The sequence below is a fragment of the Eurosta solidaginis genome, chromosome 4 (assembly GCF_040869045.1).
Source record: "Eurosta solidaginis isolate ZX-2024a chromosome 4, ASM4086904v1, whole genome shotgun sequence".
Lineage (NCBI taxonomy): Eukaryota > Metazoa > Arthropoda > Insecta > Diptera > Tephritidae > Eurosta > Eurosta solidaginis.
The window spans coordinates 112,020,102-112,035,888 of NC_090322.1; the positions used below are offsets into that span (position 1 = coordinate 112,020,102).

The window sequence follows — 15,787 nt, forward strand, 5'->3', positions numbered from 1 at the left end:
CAAGATGAACAAATTGTACCTGATTTTTCCACATATTTACTGTGGAATTTAAAAGTTGTTTTGACGGGGAAGACGTAGCACTATGAGGGTAAGATACGGGTGAATACGCCTGGGCTGGAGAAGGCTGGGTCGCAAATGCTTTTGGGGCCCTGGGGCTGGACGTCCCTGTGTAAGCATCGCGATACCCGGTGTAGCTATGTGTGCGGCGTCGCAGCATGGCGCGATAAAACTCGTCGGGGAATTACCGCCACTGAGCCCAGAACATCTAGGAAAATAGCAATGTCCAAGGCAGGAACTGCATTGGGCGGATGTCGCAAGCATATTTGTATATTCTCTACTGGCAAACAGTGCACAGGATGATAGGGACTAAGAGTCGGTTTTCCTGACCTACTCGTGTGCTAGTGCCGGAGGAGGGGGAGAAGACAGAGGCAGGGACTGTTGCTCGACGGTGTTTCACATGCTACGGAGATTATAGCCGAGGCGCATACTACAAGACGCCCTTATGCGTGAACGGCTCGTGACGAATTGTAAAAGTGAAGGGGTCGGCGAATGTTGGGATCTAGCCCAGAGAGAAACAACAAAAAAGCATACATGACGGTGGGTATATTGCCTAAGTATGTTCAATTTTTGAGTATGCTTTTTGGTCTATGTTCAAACAGTTTTCTTTCCTTTTTGTGATTAAAATGTGACAAGCGACAAATGATTTCTGGAGAAATTCGCTAATAACATAAAAAAAAATATCCAATTTGGGTATGCGCAGCTGCACATATTATCTTAAATTATAAACACCTTGTAATAGTATATATATATAATATAATAAAATAGTCCACTCAACCGTCGAACATTGCCTGAACATACATTTTTTTGGCGGGGTAGAACCAAAATTGGTTTGGTCATATACATATGTAGTACAAAAATATTTTAAATTTAGACTCAAATTTTTAACCGTGTAAGAAAGATAAATTTTGCAGAGAAGATTTACATGGCAGGAATATACTCAAGTCCTTACCAACCAATTTTCTAAATTTGTATGTAAGTTGTCCGGTCGCAGAAGTCGGGGGACCTTTGGTTTGTTAGGCACCGCAATACCCGTATATTTTTTATATGTATTATAGTAGTCAAATATCGAGAACTGCAGGGGCATTGATAAACTTTCAGCTATTAATAAGGTTTTTGAACAGATTGTTACCAGCCAACTGCAATATCAGTGCATTTCCACTACCAACTTGCTCGTATTTACGTGTATAGTTATGGAAGGCTTTTTAACTAACAAGCAAACTGATGTCATCTACACTGATTTCAGCAAAGCATTCGATACCGTCAACCATGAGCTACTAATTCATAAGCTCGATTTACTGGGCTTTCCGTTTCACCTTTTAATGTGGCTGACAAGCTATCTTTCTAGCAGGTCCTGTTCATGTGTAATCTCTCGGATTCGTTAGAAGTTTCCTCCGGTGTACCTCAGGGAAGTCACTTAGGTCTTTTGCTCTTTAACCTGTTCACAAACGAATTGCATTCCCACACTATAATGTATGCGGATGATGTAAAACTTTGCTACACTTATTGTCCTGCCGATAATGGTTCCTTAAATCTTCTTCAGGCCGAACAACAAATTTACCAGTTTTAAATTGCTTTAAATATAAGCATATAACATTTCACCGAGTAAACCCAGTTTTGAAACCTTATACATTAGATGGTACCAACTTGGAGCGTATATCTATTGCGAATGATTTGATCAGAAACTGCGGTTTAACATGCATATTTCATCCATTGGCAAGCGTTGTTCTTGGATTTGTTGAAAGGTCGGCTATAAAGAGTTTTATGACCCGTACCTCACTAAGTCTTTCTACACATCGCAGGTCTGTTCATTACTTGAGTATTGCTCATGCGTTTCGTGTCCCGTATCTCAAAATCTTATAAAACTTATAAAGCATTTCATCGTCTTAATTGGACTCAAATATTCACCTTCCACCATACAGAAGTAGGCTTCTTCTTATTACCTAACCCACTCTAGAAAATCGGAGAATATTATTTGGGGTATTGCTTAAACAAAAACTCATTATTGGAGAAAATGTCTCCCCTGACCTTCTCAGCCGATTGAATTTTGCTGTCCCTCATAGAGTATCCAGACACTATGTACCTTTTCATTTACCCCTTTGTCGTCGAAACTTTTCTAAAAATAATCCTCTGCTTATCCGGTGTTCGCACTGCAATGCCTTGCATAGCTCTATTGATTTTGAATGTACATTTGCCACTTTAAAGTAATGCAATACTCGGCTCTCTACCTGCGAGATAGCATTCTAATTTATTATTTAACATGCCTGCATTATGTGTTCCGTAAAAAACCCAGACACGATATCGTATTAGGATGGATTGGATACATTGACTCTTCAACCTAGAACTGTGTTGATTGGAATTTGCTGCATTCCAACAACGTTAAAAACATGTTTTCACACGAGACACTGAACGGAATCGTATGCATTCCGGCAGTATAACTTTATAGGTCAGGCATCGAGTTGTTTGGAATCCAGTGAATTCCAACAACGCGAGTGATGTTACTATGCTATGCATTGTGATGGCATACCACACTGTACAATCAGAGTTCTGCCGCATTCCGAATGCTTGCTGAGCGGAATCTGATGCATTCCGCCAGTATCAGATTTCCTTTTTTCTGTTATTTCTTGCTATATATTCAGAAGTTCAATTGTAATTCACTATCATAGTATAAAACAAAGTCGCTTTTTCTGTTCCTATGTCCTTTTGAATGCTTAAACCTTTAAAACTGCGCAACGGATTCTGATTCGGTTTTTTTAATAGAGTGATTCAAGTGGAAGGTTTATATGCATAAAAACCACCAATAAATAGTGGAGAAATACTGTTATTTTTGAAGTTTCCAATGTGATGTCGTAAATAATTACATTTTTTCCTCTTAAAAGAAAGTGGTGTTAGTTACACTATTTATAACTCAAGAACGGATAAACCGATTTGGCTGAAAATTCGTGCAGAGGTAGCTTAGAACCAGGAGACGGACATAGGATACTTTTTATCCCATTCTGGCTAGGGTCTTGAGATCAAAACGTGGACCTGGGTAATCTTGGGATGTGTTTGTACAATATGGATATCAAATGGAAGCTGTTTATGAGTACTTTGATACGGGGTATATTTCGTAAACCTGGATGACTAGGGTCTCGAGATATAGGCGAAAACGTGGACCCGGGTACCCCTAGAATGTGTTTATAGAATATGGATAACAAATGCAAACTGTTGATGAGTGCTTTAGTACAGGGTAATTTTCATACATATTTGTGACTAGGGTCTCGATATATAGGCCAAAACGTAGATCAGGGTAAAACTAGGATGTGTTTTTACATTATGAGTATCAAATTGAAGCTGTTGATGTGTCCTTTAGTGCAGAGTAATTTCTATACCGCTGGGGACTAGGGTCTCGAGATATAGGCCAAAAAGTGGACCCGGATACCCCTAGAATGTGGTTATACAATATGGATATCCAATGAAAGCTGTTGCTGAGAGCTTTAAAGTGATTTTCATTGTGATATTCGATTTAGTCGCATCAAAGTCGCAAAACTGATAAATATGCATGCTAAGCCGACAAGAAGACATTAATTAATAATACCCACATATCTATTTGGCGTCCACCGTGGTGTGATGGTAGCGTGCTCCGCCACCACACCGTATGCCCTGTGTTCAACCCCGGGCAAAGCAACATCATAATTTTAGAAATAAGGTTTTTCAATTAGAAGAATATTTTTCTAAGCGGGGTCGCCCCTCGGCAGTATTTGGCAAGCACTCCGAGTGTATTTCTGCGATGAAAAGCTCTCAGTGAAAACTCATCTGCCTTGCAGATGCCGTTCGGAGTCGGCATAAAACATGTAGGTCCCGTCCGGCCAATTTGTAGGGCAAATCAAGAGGAGCACGACGCAAATTGGAAGAGAAGCTCGGCCTTAGATTTCTTCGGAGGTTATCGCGTCTTATATTTATTTATTTTTTTACATACCTATTTACATGTGTCCTATTCAATTTGTCTGAAATTTGGTACATAAATTTTCCTATATTCGTGTTTACGATCCTTTTTTCCGGGAAGTAGACCAGAGACGGAATGGGACTGGGATTAGGACTAGGACAGGGACTGAGACTCGGACTGGGACTGGGACTCGGAATGAGACCGGAACAAAATACATACCACCCTCTGGGACTGGCAATAAGGGATGAAGAAGAATGAAAAGAATTTGAGAGAAGAGAAAAGGGGGAAGGAGGAGACTGAGAAAGAGATATAATGAGACGAAGATAGAGAAAAATGAAGCGAAACAAACGGATGGAGGAGTGAATAAAAGGATTTAGAAAAAGTGAAGAGGGTGAAGGGCAGAGTTAGACGGAAAAAGCTTATTAAACTAAATTTAGGGCAGAACAACGTCTGACAGGTCTGCTAGTTACATATAATATTATTTGTTCTACTATAACATTGTTGAAATTTCGATGTATTTAAATTTTAGCTTTGTATACATATGTATGTATATTTTTATCATGTAGTTGACCATTTTACATTTGTTGTCGACTTAAAATAAAATAAAATACCTCTACACCACCACAGCCGCCAAGTATTCTTAACCCCGTGAGCTAGGCCTAAAGAGAAAGTGCTAGTTTGTCGGCACCAACACCGCGAAATTCTATTAGGCCTATTTATTGATCAGAGCTGGGTAAATTCAATTTCATTACATTACCCATTACATTCCTCAGTAATTAGGAAAAGTAATCAATTCCTTTCCTCCACAGCAAAGGAATTGATTACATTGCAATTCCTCAAAAAACAATATCAAAAGTAATTTGGGTTTTTTGAGGCTCAAGTACAACAAATTTTTTGTTTGTAGTTGAAAAAGAAAAATACTTTGCTCAAATGTAATTTCTGCCCCAGTACTTTCGAAAGGAATTGCAAATGTAATTGAAAACTTTCCAATTACATTACAAGGAATGGGAAATTTTCCATTCCATTTCTCAAAGCAATTGCGAAAGTAATTGAAAAACTACAAGTTAGTTTGTGTATAGGAACTTACTCCGGTTGATGTGGGTGACTTTTCGGGTCACAATTTTCATTATTTCATCAGATTTTTCTTGAGAGTGGTAACTGAAAGCATTTGGAAACACCAATGAGTATAAAATCATTATCCTCTTGAAGTTCACAGCTAAGTAAGGGCATCTCTTTTCCTTCCTCCGCTATCAAAGGGTGGTGGCTATAGGAAAGCAGCATACTTTTTAATTTTCTTTGATACATTCGGCTGGCATAACGTAAACACCATTAATTATTTAAAACGCGTTTTCTTTTGTTGTTACATATTTCACAAATGCAATATAGAAAACAGGATTCCGGCACAGATGTAAAATGTATTCCAATAAAAAACAATTTGTGTTGATGAAATTGCAAATTTTTCGCATGAATTACCTGGCTTTATATGGGAAAAGGGTTTGGAAATATGCTCCTAATATTCCTCACTAAGGTAGGCACCTTGTCGTTTGTGTGAGGGCTTAGCCGAACACCATAGCGCCCGACTATGAGGCGCACCGGTTTAGAACTGCCAACCCCCTAATTCACAGCATTATTCGGACCGTGCCTATTGGACGATTTGTAGGCAGGGGATAAATTTGAACGAAGCCGTCCCGATACCGGATCACTCGGGAAGTATTGATGGCATTACCACAGTAAGGGGCGCTGCTGTTAAGGACGGTTCTTTCCCCGCCCATAATATTGAACCGCTGAGCCCGCCCTGCCTGTCAGGTGGTCATACGACGAAGATGAACGACTCATTATCTAATTCTAATAAGGACGGTGATAATGGGAGGACTGAGTCACAAGCCAAAAACGACAAAAACGCATTAAGTGGTGCGTCGGACCTGGGGAGCGAGAGTAGTGCTGATTAAATGAACTCCGTGTTGGAAAGGCATACAACTGAAAACGGAGTAGAAGAGTGGAGAAGGGTACTGGGCAGAGGAAGTAACAGAGCCCTGTCGCATTACCGATCAGCACTAAGAATTGTCCAACGCTTGGGAGCAGTGGTCGACACAACAGACGCAGAGAACAGAGAAAGTGGTAGATCGACTCCTCTTCCTCCTCACCTGACAGCTTCTGCAGAGGGAGCTTGTTGGTATTCGCCACCGTCGGAGCATTGTTGCGATGACCTATGATGACACCCGTAAGTACCCTCACCGCAGATTTGTTCAGTTCGAGAAGGAAGCTGGTGCCTTTCCTATCCAAGCATGGCCATAAGGACCTTGAGACTTCGCAGTCAACCCTATTGGTCCATAGCAAGTCCGTTGCCCTGTTCTCAGTCGTCGGTGGTCGGACGGAGCTGTCCACCTCACTCATGTCTAAGTCGGAACCTTTCCTAGCCATCTCATCCGCGAGTTCATTCCCTTCAATGCCGCTGTGCTCAGGGACCCAGCAAAGGGAGACATTGAGATGACTTATAGAAGCCAGAGAGGCTCTACACCTCCGCACGATGCCCGATTTTATCATGTTGGACTCTAATGCCCTTAAGGCGGCTTGGCTATCAACAAAGATTGTTACGTCGGTGTTGGAGACCGCACTATCTTCGAGGAGCTTTGCCGCTCTGTCTATGGCATAAACAAGATAAGTAGACCTAAAGCTGTAGGACAGGTGGCCCCAATAGCGAGATAGCAACTACCTCGAAAGCTGCAAGTCAGAGGAAGAACATTACAAGTGGTCAAGTGCCAACTAGAGAAGTAGGAGATAAGCCAAAGGGTGAAAAAGCTTTTCCCGAGAATATGAATGATGTGGCAAAGTAGTCACTGGCTTTGGCGCTGGTTGATCGTAGGAATCCTTTCGGACAGATGACTACTGAAAGGTGAGATCTGTAGAAAGGGAGCTTATTTACTTAATGCTTAAGATGATACGGGAACAACCACGTAAGGACCTGGTGCGAAGATGATAGCGTCCGCGAGCTTGCTGTGGCTGGAGGAAGTGGTTCCAAATCTCCAAAGCCAAGGCACGAACGCGAAGTTTGAGGTGGTGGATGAAGCACAAATCCCCACGGCACCAAATTTAAAGTATGGATACCATGCGTGATGAAGTCGAAAGATACACTGCGACTTCTGCAGAATCAGAATCCGTATATAACGACACAGGATTGGACACTAGGATCTACACATTGATTTCCATTGTGCTGCAATATCATCAGGCTCAGCGCTATGATTCGAGCTCACCTGATATATGTTTAAAAATTAATTAAAATATTCTGTAAAGTTCTTATCTAACCCAAAAAACACAATGGTAACACAGGCCGACAGCATCTCAGACCCAGAAACCGGATTATATATTTTCGAAGGATTTTGATGCTATGATTCGAAATCTGCGATATCTCAGCGAAAAAATATTTGAGCAAACTCAACGCCATTTGGAAGAAGAAGACTTGTATTTAAAGATGCCATCCTTTAATTTTGGTGAAAGAAAACATCAAGACTACATAACCTCAAATATGGGCAAAAACGGTGTTTTTTGCACTTTTAGGTTAGGATAGAGCTGATAGGGCATTTCTGAGGCCAGATTTGAATTCAGCGCATCATAAACCTGAGAAAATATATAGTTCGGTATCTGGGTCTGAATGTTGGTTAAATTTTATCGGCCTGTGTAATCTATCCATCGCTTTGGCGATACAACTCTGGTGACGCGAAGACATGCGTGAACGGTATTTGCCGGCAATTTTTAATACCCGGAATTTTTAATTCCCCAGATGAGGGGAACATAGACACAAACACGACGTGTGACCCGCTACCATCACCCCACAGAGGTTGAAGAAGCCATGAAAAAAGTCAAACCTTCTAAATCAATAGGTCCAAATGGAGTAGTCATGCCAATGCTAAAACATCTTGGCGCTGATGAAGAAAGATACCTGACGCACGTTTTCAAGCCTGGGAAACCGGCTAACGAAGGTGAGTTATAACGACCGGTATCACTCCGTTCGCGAGTAGCGAAGACATTGGAAACCTCCCCGCTCCGTCAGTTTAGTGCGAATCTTCGCCTAGCCACTCATCAGCATGGCTTCCGCAAAATACATAGCACTACCAGCACTGTCAAAAGCTTTTGACACAGTCAACCACGGTGCTATACTCCAAGATATAGAAGATTCACCCTTTCCCCTTTGTATAAAAAGATAAACTGCAAATTATCTGAACCTAGCCGGCCAAATCCATGGTCACTGTTTTGCGACGTGGAATATTGGACGTTCACGTCGATGGTGTGGCGCTACCGATTGCCAGCCATTAAAATATCTTAGGAGTAACATTCGATCACACTCTCACCTTCAAGATCTAAAGTACAAATCCGCAGCAAAATCCTCAAGTCGCTTGCGAGTAGCACTTGGGGAAAAGATGAAGAAACGTTGCTAGCCACGTACAAAGCAATTGGCCGGCCACTCAACAGCAAATCTAAACTACGATGATACAATCTTACCATAAAATTCCTCATATATGCTGAAAAGAAATGAATTGCAAGTCATTGAAGGCATTGCTTGTGTTTTAAAAACATTTTCTTATGGTTCAAAAAGTTACTATGGCCTCATAAAATCACCGCTTAAATCGCAAAAAAATTTTTTACACTAAGAATTTTTCAATTAATTTTGCAATTCCTTTGAGGAATGGGAAATTCAGAATTACTTTTTCCATTCCTTGTAATGTAATTGGAAAATTTTCAGTTAGGTACATTTGCAATTCCTTTCGAAAGTACTGGGGCAGAAATTACATTTGAGCAAAGTATTTTTTTTCTCAATTACAAACAAAAAATTGTTTGTGCTTGAGCCTCAAAAAACGAAATTACTTTTGGTATTTGTTTTGAGGAATTGAAATGTAATCAATTCCTTTGCTGTGGAGGAAAGGAATTGATTACTTTCCTCAAGTACGTGTAATGGGGAATCGACGGATATTGATTACCTAAAGTAATCATTACTACCCAGCTCTGTTATTGATAAACATTTTTTAAATTGTATGTTCCCGTCCTGCATGGCATGTCTAAACAATTCAAAATCATCCCATGGCATCTTAGCAGAACTATTTTTATTTTATTTACTTACCTTCATAGCTTCCTCATCCGTTACTGGTGCAGTTACAGTTAAATAATATACATTATTTCCTGCTAGTGACCTACACAATAGTCTTAATTTACAAATTTTCGATTTGACGGGGTCCTTTTGTATATTCATTAAATAGTCCTGAGTAAAAAAAAAACAATCATTATAAACATTTATTATGCAATAAACAGATAAAATAACAAAAATATTTGAATCGCGCCAAGAATGCATCCTTATAAAAGGTGATAAAAAATCACCCTTTTTAAACATGGTATACTAACTTTTGAGGATGACGGCCAATTTGAGTCCGATATTGACGTTTTCTAAGAAAAAACCACTAAAATCGGAAAGAAACTATGCGAGAGTATAATTCTTTAAACATTTCGGAACATTGCGACATCGCTGCAGTGTAATGGGATGTGTTTGCTCTGCTGTGCAAAGAGGCTTAGTTGCGCGACTATGCTCAACTTAATAGCCTAGTAATGTTTACTGCGTCTGTTCACCTAGAAGTACGGCTATATAAAAAAGTTAATATTATTCTCCCAATCACTTAGTCCGGCATTTGCGCTGTGCTTGGGACCCACTACGTAAAAACCTTATGACGATTACTTTAACAGTCCAACTGCTCATAATTTAAGGGCAGGTACCAGGATCCTTAATACGTAAGGTGTCGTTAACAGGCTGGTTAATCTCCCTTGTGAATACAAATGCCTGCCTTCCAGGAAATGGGTTAGACAAAGCAAGGTATGAAAGTCGATCGGCTTTCGTAAGGCCTACGAAATTTGCCATTTAAAAAAGAAAAAAAGCAGTCATACGTTGATAAGATTAGTTGTCTTTTAATAATACATCCGGACTAATGTATGCCGATAACTGCTCTCTATACAACCTTCACCCCAAATCATTCCCCCGAGGGAGGAGTGGGGAAGAGGAATCATCTGGGGCAGGGGACCGGTTAACTTGTTCACGAACGTGTCGAAGTTGAACGAAAAGGTTGATGGGGGTCTTTTGTCAAGAGCTAACTGTAAGCCGCAAGTTTAAGTTAACTGATCACTGCAGTGTATTCCAAGCGGAAGTTGCTGTGATTAAGGATGCGGTGGATGAAATGCTATCCAATGCTACTACGCTTAGGAAATTTAACATCTAGTCTGATAGCCAAACGGCTATCAAGGCCTTTAGTTCAACTACAGTGCGATCGCGGGTTGTCTGGGTGTGCCTAACCTCGCTTGCGATTGCATCGAACTATTTTATAATTAAGATTGTTTAGGTCCCGGGCCTTAGTGATATCCCGAGCAACTGTCAAGCGGTACAACTAAACTGGATGAAGATGGCTGCAGGGATTTCGGGATTCCGCTAGTTGGGTGGTGTGGTTTGCTCTTCCATAGCTGGGCCTCGATTACGCTCAGCAAACGTCGGGCGGACACCACCTCTTGCAGGGTAGCAAAATCTTTCTAGCCGGAAGTGGATGGCAGGAGGTCTGCTGAAATAATTGGATTCACTAAGGCTCACCTGTCAATGGTCATTGGTATTTCGACAGGGCACTGCCCCATGCGTATCTATGCGGTACGTCTCAATATAATGGAAACTCCATCCTAGTGTAGCTGTATGGAGGATGATGAGGTGGAATCATCAAAGCACTTTGTGCTTGATTGTCCAGCTTTTGCCAGAACTAGGCGGAAGTACTTCGGTTGCGACTCACTTGGATCTCCCGAGGAATTATCCAAGGTTGAGATCGGTATCATTCGGAAATTTATCGTTGCTTCCCAACGATTCTATAAGTAGCTATATCTACGTCACCGTTATTTTATGGTATGTGGTGTCACAACGGACCTTCATGTTGTCCAAGTGAGCTTCCCCTATCAGGGCAGCTACCGCCTAACCTAACCTAATAATACATCCCTAATAATTCCGAATAATTTGAATTCTTATTCGGCTAAGAAGAAATGTTCAGCCAATCCAAAGAAAGTTTATGACGTTTTTTCGTTCAACTGAATTAAACCCATTTATCCCAGCCAAATGTTTTTAAAAAGGAAGGAATATGTAGTAGACAAAGAAGTAATATGACATTCACAGTGCGCCATACACTCAAGTTTAAGCCATATTAGAGTTGACCAGTACTGTTTAGTTCTAAAATGGACCATAAACTCGTTTCGTTTAAGCTACGTCCATGAAGTTCCAATAAATTTACCACTAAAAATCAAGGGCGAGATTGGCGTGAATAGTAAGGTCTAATTAAGAGCTAACTTATACATTAGACCGGGTCGCAAAAGAAGGTGCAAGAGTCTGCACCTAAATATGAAGTTTATTTGGAAAAATTTTTTTTTTTTTTTTATCCTTCGAAATACAACCGAAATTGGTTTTTTATTGTAACTTGGTTATTTGACGTCCGATTTTTGGTATTGATTCGTCATTATTTTGGTTTTGAAAGTCTGCATATTTGCTTTTGCATTCTGCTTTTAATGACCTTTCGAGAAGTTGTTTTCACATGATGCGGTCTATTATACATACATACATATGTATCAAATGTTTGTCTCTACTTCGTTTTGTTAAAAAAGTACGGCGTATATAAAAATAAATTCGACAAGCATTAGACAAAGCTTTTCCTCCAATTTGTGATGAATGATGATGAGCCGGCTAGGGACACGATATCGTATGCAAAGCATTGATACGGTACTCATATCTTGCATCGCTCTGCAAGTATCGGGTACCTGATAGTATCGAACCGAGAAGACTCGATACTTAAAGTATCGATACTAAATGGACAAGGTAAATGCGGGCTCTGGGATGTTAGCACCCCATTTCTGGAATTTTATAACAAAACATATGCCAAATAATTGGTCACTAATTGGTCATAATTGGTCAGCAGGTTTCAGTAATTGGTCAGCATTAGAAAAAATTTTATGGAAATTTTAAAATTTTCATGGTCGGGTGTGGGATGTTAGCACCCCATTTCTGGAATTTTATAACAAAACATATGCCAAATAATTGGTCACTAATTGGTCATAATTGGTCAGCGGGTCCCACTAATTGGTCAGCCATAGACAATTTTTTATGGCCATTTAAAGTTTTCCAAGGGAAAAACAATTTTCCTGTTTAAACACCCTGTATACATAAATTTTCCAAAAAAAATTATGCCAATTAATTGGTCACTAATTGGTCATAATTGGTCACCAGGTTTCGTTAATTGGTCAGCCATAGGAACTTTTTAATTAATTTTTAAAGTTTTCTTTGTTATCGGATGTTACCCTGTTATCGGATGTTAGCACCCCATCGGTGGATTTTGAATTCGAAAAGCATGCCAAATAATTGGTCACTAATTGGTCATAATTGGTCAGTGGGTCCCACTAATTGGTCAGCCATAGACAATTTTTTATGGCCATTTAAAGTTTTCCAAGGAAAACCAATTTTCCTGTCTAGACACCCTGTATAAATAAATTTTCCAAAAAAAAATATGCCAATTAATTGGTCACTAATTGGTCATAATTGGTCAGCAGGTTTCGTTAATTGGTCAGCCATAGGAACTTTTTAATTAATTTTTAAAGTTTTCTTTGTTATCGGATGTTATCGTGTTATCGGATGTTAGCACCCCATCGGTGGATTTTCAAATCGAAACGTATGCCAAATAATTGGTCACTAATTGGTCATAATTGGTCAGCGGGTCCCACTAATTGGTCAGCCATAGAAAATTTTTTATGGCCATTTAAAGTTTTCCAAGGGAAAAACAATTTTCCTGTTTAAACACCCTGTATACATAAATTTTCCAAAAAAAATTATGCCAATTAATTGGTCACTAATTGGTCATAATTGGTCAGTGGGTCCCACTAATTGGTCAGCCATAGACAATTTTTTATGACCATTTAAAGTTTTCCAAGGAAAATCAATTTTGCTGTCTAGACACCCTGTATACATAAATTTTCCAAAAAAAATTATGCCAATTAATTGGTCACTAATTGGTCATAATTGGTCAGCAGGTTTCGTTAATTGGTCAGCCATAGGAACTTTTTAATTAATTTTTAAAGTTTTCTTTGTTATCGGATGTTACCCTGTTATCGGATGTTAGCACCCCATCGGTGGATTTTCGATTCGAAAGGTATGCCAAATAATTGGTCACTAATTGGTCATAATTGGTCAGCGGGTCCCACTAATTGGTCAGCCATAGAAAATTTTTTATGGCCATTTAAAATTTTCCAAGGGAAAAACAATTTTCCTGTTTAAACACCCTGTATACATAAATTTTCCAAAAAAATTATGCCAATTAATTGGTCACTAATTGGTCATAATTGGTCAGTGGGTCCCACTTTTTGGTCAGCCATAGACAATTTTTTATGACCATTTAAAGTTTTCCAAGGAAAATCAATTTTACTGTCTAGACACCCTGTATACATAAATTTTCCAAAAAAAATTATGCCAATTAATTGGTCACTAATTGGTCATAATTGGTCAGCAGGTTTCGTTAATTGGTCAGCCATAGGAACTTTTTAATTAATTTTTAAAGTTTTCTTTGTTATCGGATGTTATCGTGTTATCGGATGTTAGCACCCCATCGGTGGATTTTCAAATCGAAACGTATGCCAAATAATTGGTCACTAATTGGTCATAATTGGTCAGCGGGTCCCACTAATTGGTCAGCCATAGACAATTTTTTATGGCCATTTAAAGTTTTCCAAGGGAAAAACAATTTTCCTGTTTAAACACCCTGTATACATAAATTTTCCAAAAAAAATTATGCCAATTAATTGGTCACTAATTGGTCATAATTGGTCACCAGGTTTCGTTAATTGGTCAGCCATAGGAACTTTTTAATTAATTTTTAAAGTTTTCTTTGTTATCGGATGTTACCCTGTTATCGGATGTTAGCACCCCATCGGTGGATTTTGAATTCGAAAAGCATGCCAAATAATTGGTCACTAATTGGTCATAATTGGTCAGTGGGTCCCACTAATTGGTCAGCCATAGACAATTTTTTATGGCCATTTAAAGTTTTCCAAGGAAAACCAATTTTCCTGTCTAGACACCCTGTATAAATAAATTTTCCAAAAAAAAAATATGCCAATTAATTGGTCACTAATTGGTCATAATTGGTCAGCAGGTTTCGTTAATTGGTCAGCCATAGGAACTTTTTAATTAATTTTTAAAGTTTTCTTTGTTATCGGATGTTATCGTGTTATCGGATGTTAGCACCCCATCGGTGGATTTTCAAATCGAAACGTATGCCAAATAATTGGTCACTAATTGGTCATAATTGGTCAGCGGGTCCCACTAATTGGTCAGCCATAGAAAATTTTTTATGGCCATTTAAAGTTTTCCAAGGGAAAAACAATTTTCCTGTTTAAACACCCTGTATACATAAATTTTCCAAAAAAAATTAATTGGTCACTAATTGGTCATAATTGGTCAGTGGGTCCCACTAATTGGTCAGCCATAGACAATTTTTTATGACCATTTAAAATTTTCCAAGGAAAATCAATTTTGCTGTCTAGACACCCTGTATACATAAATTTTCCAAAAAAAATTATGCCAATTAATTGGTCACTAATTGGTCAAAATTGGTCAGCAGGTTTCGTTAATTGGTCAGCCATAGGAACTTTTTAATTAATTTTTAAAGTTTTCTTTGTTATCGGATGTTACCCTGTTATCGGATGTTAGCACCCCATCGGTGGATTTTCGATTCGAAAGGTATGCCAAATAATTGGCCACTAATTGGTCATAATTGGTCAGCGGGTCCCACTAATTGGTCAGCCATAGAAAATTTTTTATGGCCATTTAAAATTTTCCAAGGGAAAAACAATTTTCCTGTTTAAACACCCTGTATACATAAATTTTCCAAAAAAATTATGCCAATTAATTGGTCACTAATTGGTCATAATTGGTCAGTGGGTCCCACTTTTTGGTCAGCCATAGACAATTTTTTATGACCATTTAAAGTTTTCCAAGGAAAATCAATTTTACTGTCTAGACACCCTGTATACATAAATTTTCCAAAAAAAATTATGCCAATTAATTGGTCACTAATTGGTCATAATTGGTCAGCAGGTTTCGTTAATTGGTCAGCCATAGGAACTTTTTAATTAATTTTTAAAGTTTTCTTTGTTATCGGATGTTATCGTGTTATCGGATGTTAGCACCCCATCGGTGGATTTTCAAATCGAAACGTATGCCAAATAATTGGTCACTAATTGGTCATAATTGGTCAGCGGGTCCCACTAATTGGTCAGCCATAGACAATTTTTTATGGCCATTTAAAGTTTTCCAAGGGAAAAACAATTTTCCTGTTTAAACACCCTGTATACATAAATTTTCCAAAAAAAATTATGCCAATTAATTGGTCACTAATTGGTCATAATTGGTCACCAGGTTTCGTTAATTGGTCAGCCATAGGAACTTTTTAATTAATTTTTAAAGTTTTCTTTGTTATCGGATGTTACCCTGTTATCGGATGTTAGCACCCCATCGGTGGATTTTGAATTCGAAAAGCATGCCAAATAATTGGTCACTAATTGGTCATAATTGGTCAGTGGGTCTCACTAAGTGGTCAGCCATAGACAATTTTTTATGGCCATTTAAAGTTTTCCAAGGAAAACCAATTTTCCTGTCTAGACACCCTGTATAAATAAATTTTCCAAAAAAAAATATGCCAATTAATTGGTCACTAATTGGTCATAATTGGTCAGCAGGTTTCGTTAATTGGTCAGCCATAG

At 38.9% G+C, this 15,787-nt stretch overlaps 2 protein-coding genes across 36 annotated transcripts in view; one reads left to right on the forward strand and one right to left on the reverse strand.

The window, feature by feature from the left end:
* Nadsyn (NAD synthetase) overlaps nt 1-15,787 on the forward strand; it is a 1,223,365-nt gene that overhangs the window by 544,509 nt on the left and 663,069 nt on the right. The gene's annotated exons all lie outside the window — the stretch shown is intronic.
* Nna1 (Nna1 carboxypeptidase) overlaps nt 1-15,787 on the reverse strand; it is a 725,779-nt gene that overhangs the window by 498,305 nt on the left and 211,687 nt on the right. For 25 of the 26 annotated variants that reach the window (XR_010952781.1, XR_010952783.1, XR_010952782.1 and 22 more), the window contains one exon: nt 9,096-9,233. The exons of the other annotated variant lie outside the window; for it this stretch is intronic. Coding sequence is in view for 21 of the 25 variants with exons in the window: in XM_067782491.1 (XP_067638592.1) it covers nt 9,096-9,233 (138 nt within the window). In the remaining 4 variants the exon portion in view is untranslated. The remainder of the gene's footprint in view (nt 1-9,095; nt 9,234-15,787) is intronic. 26 annotated transcript variants of the gene reach the window in all.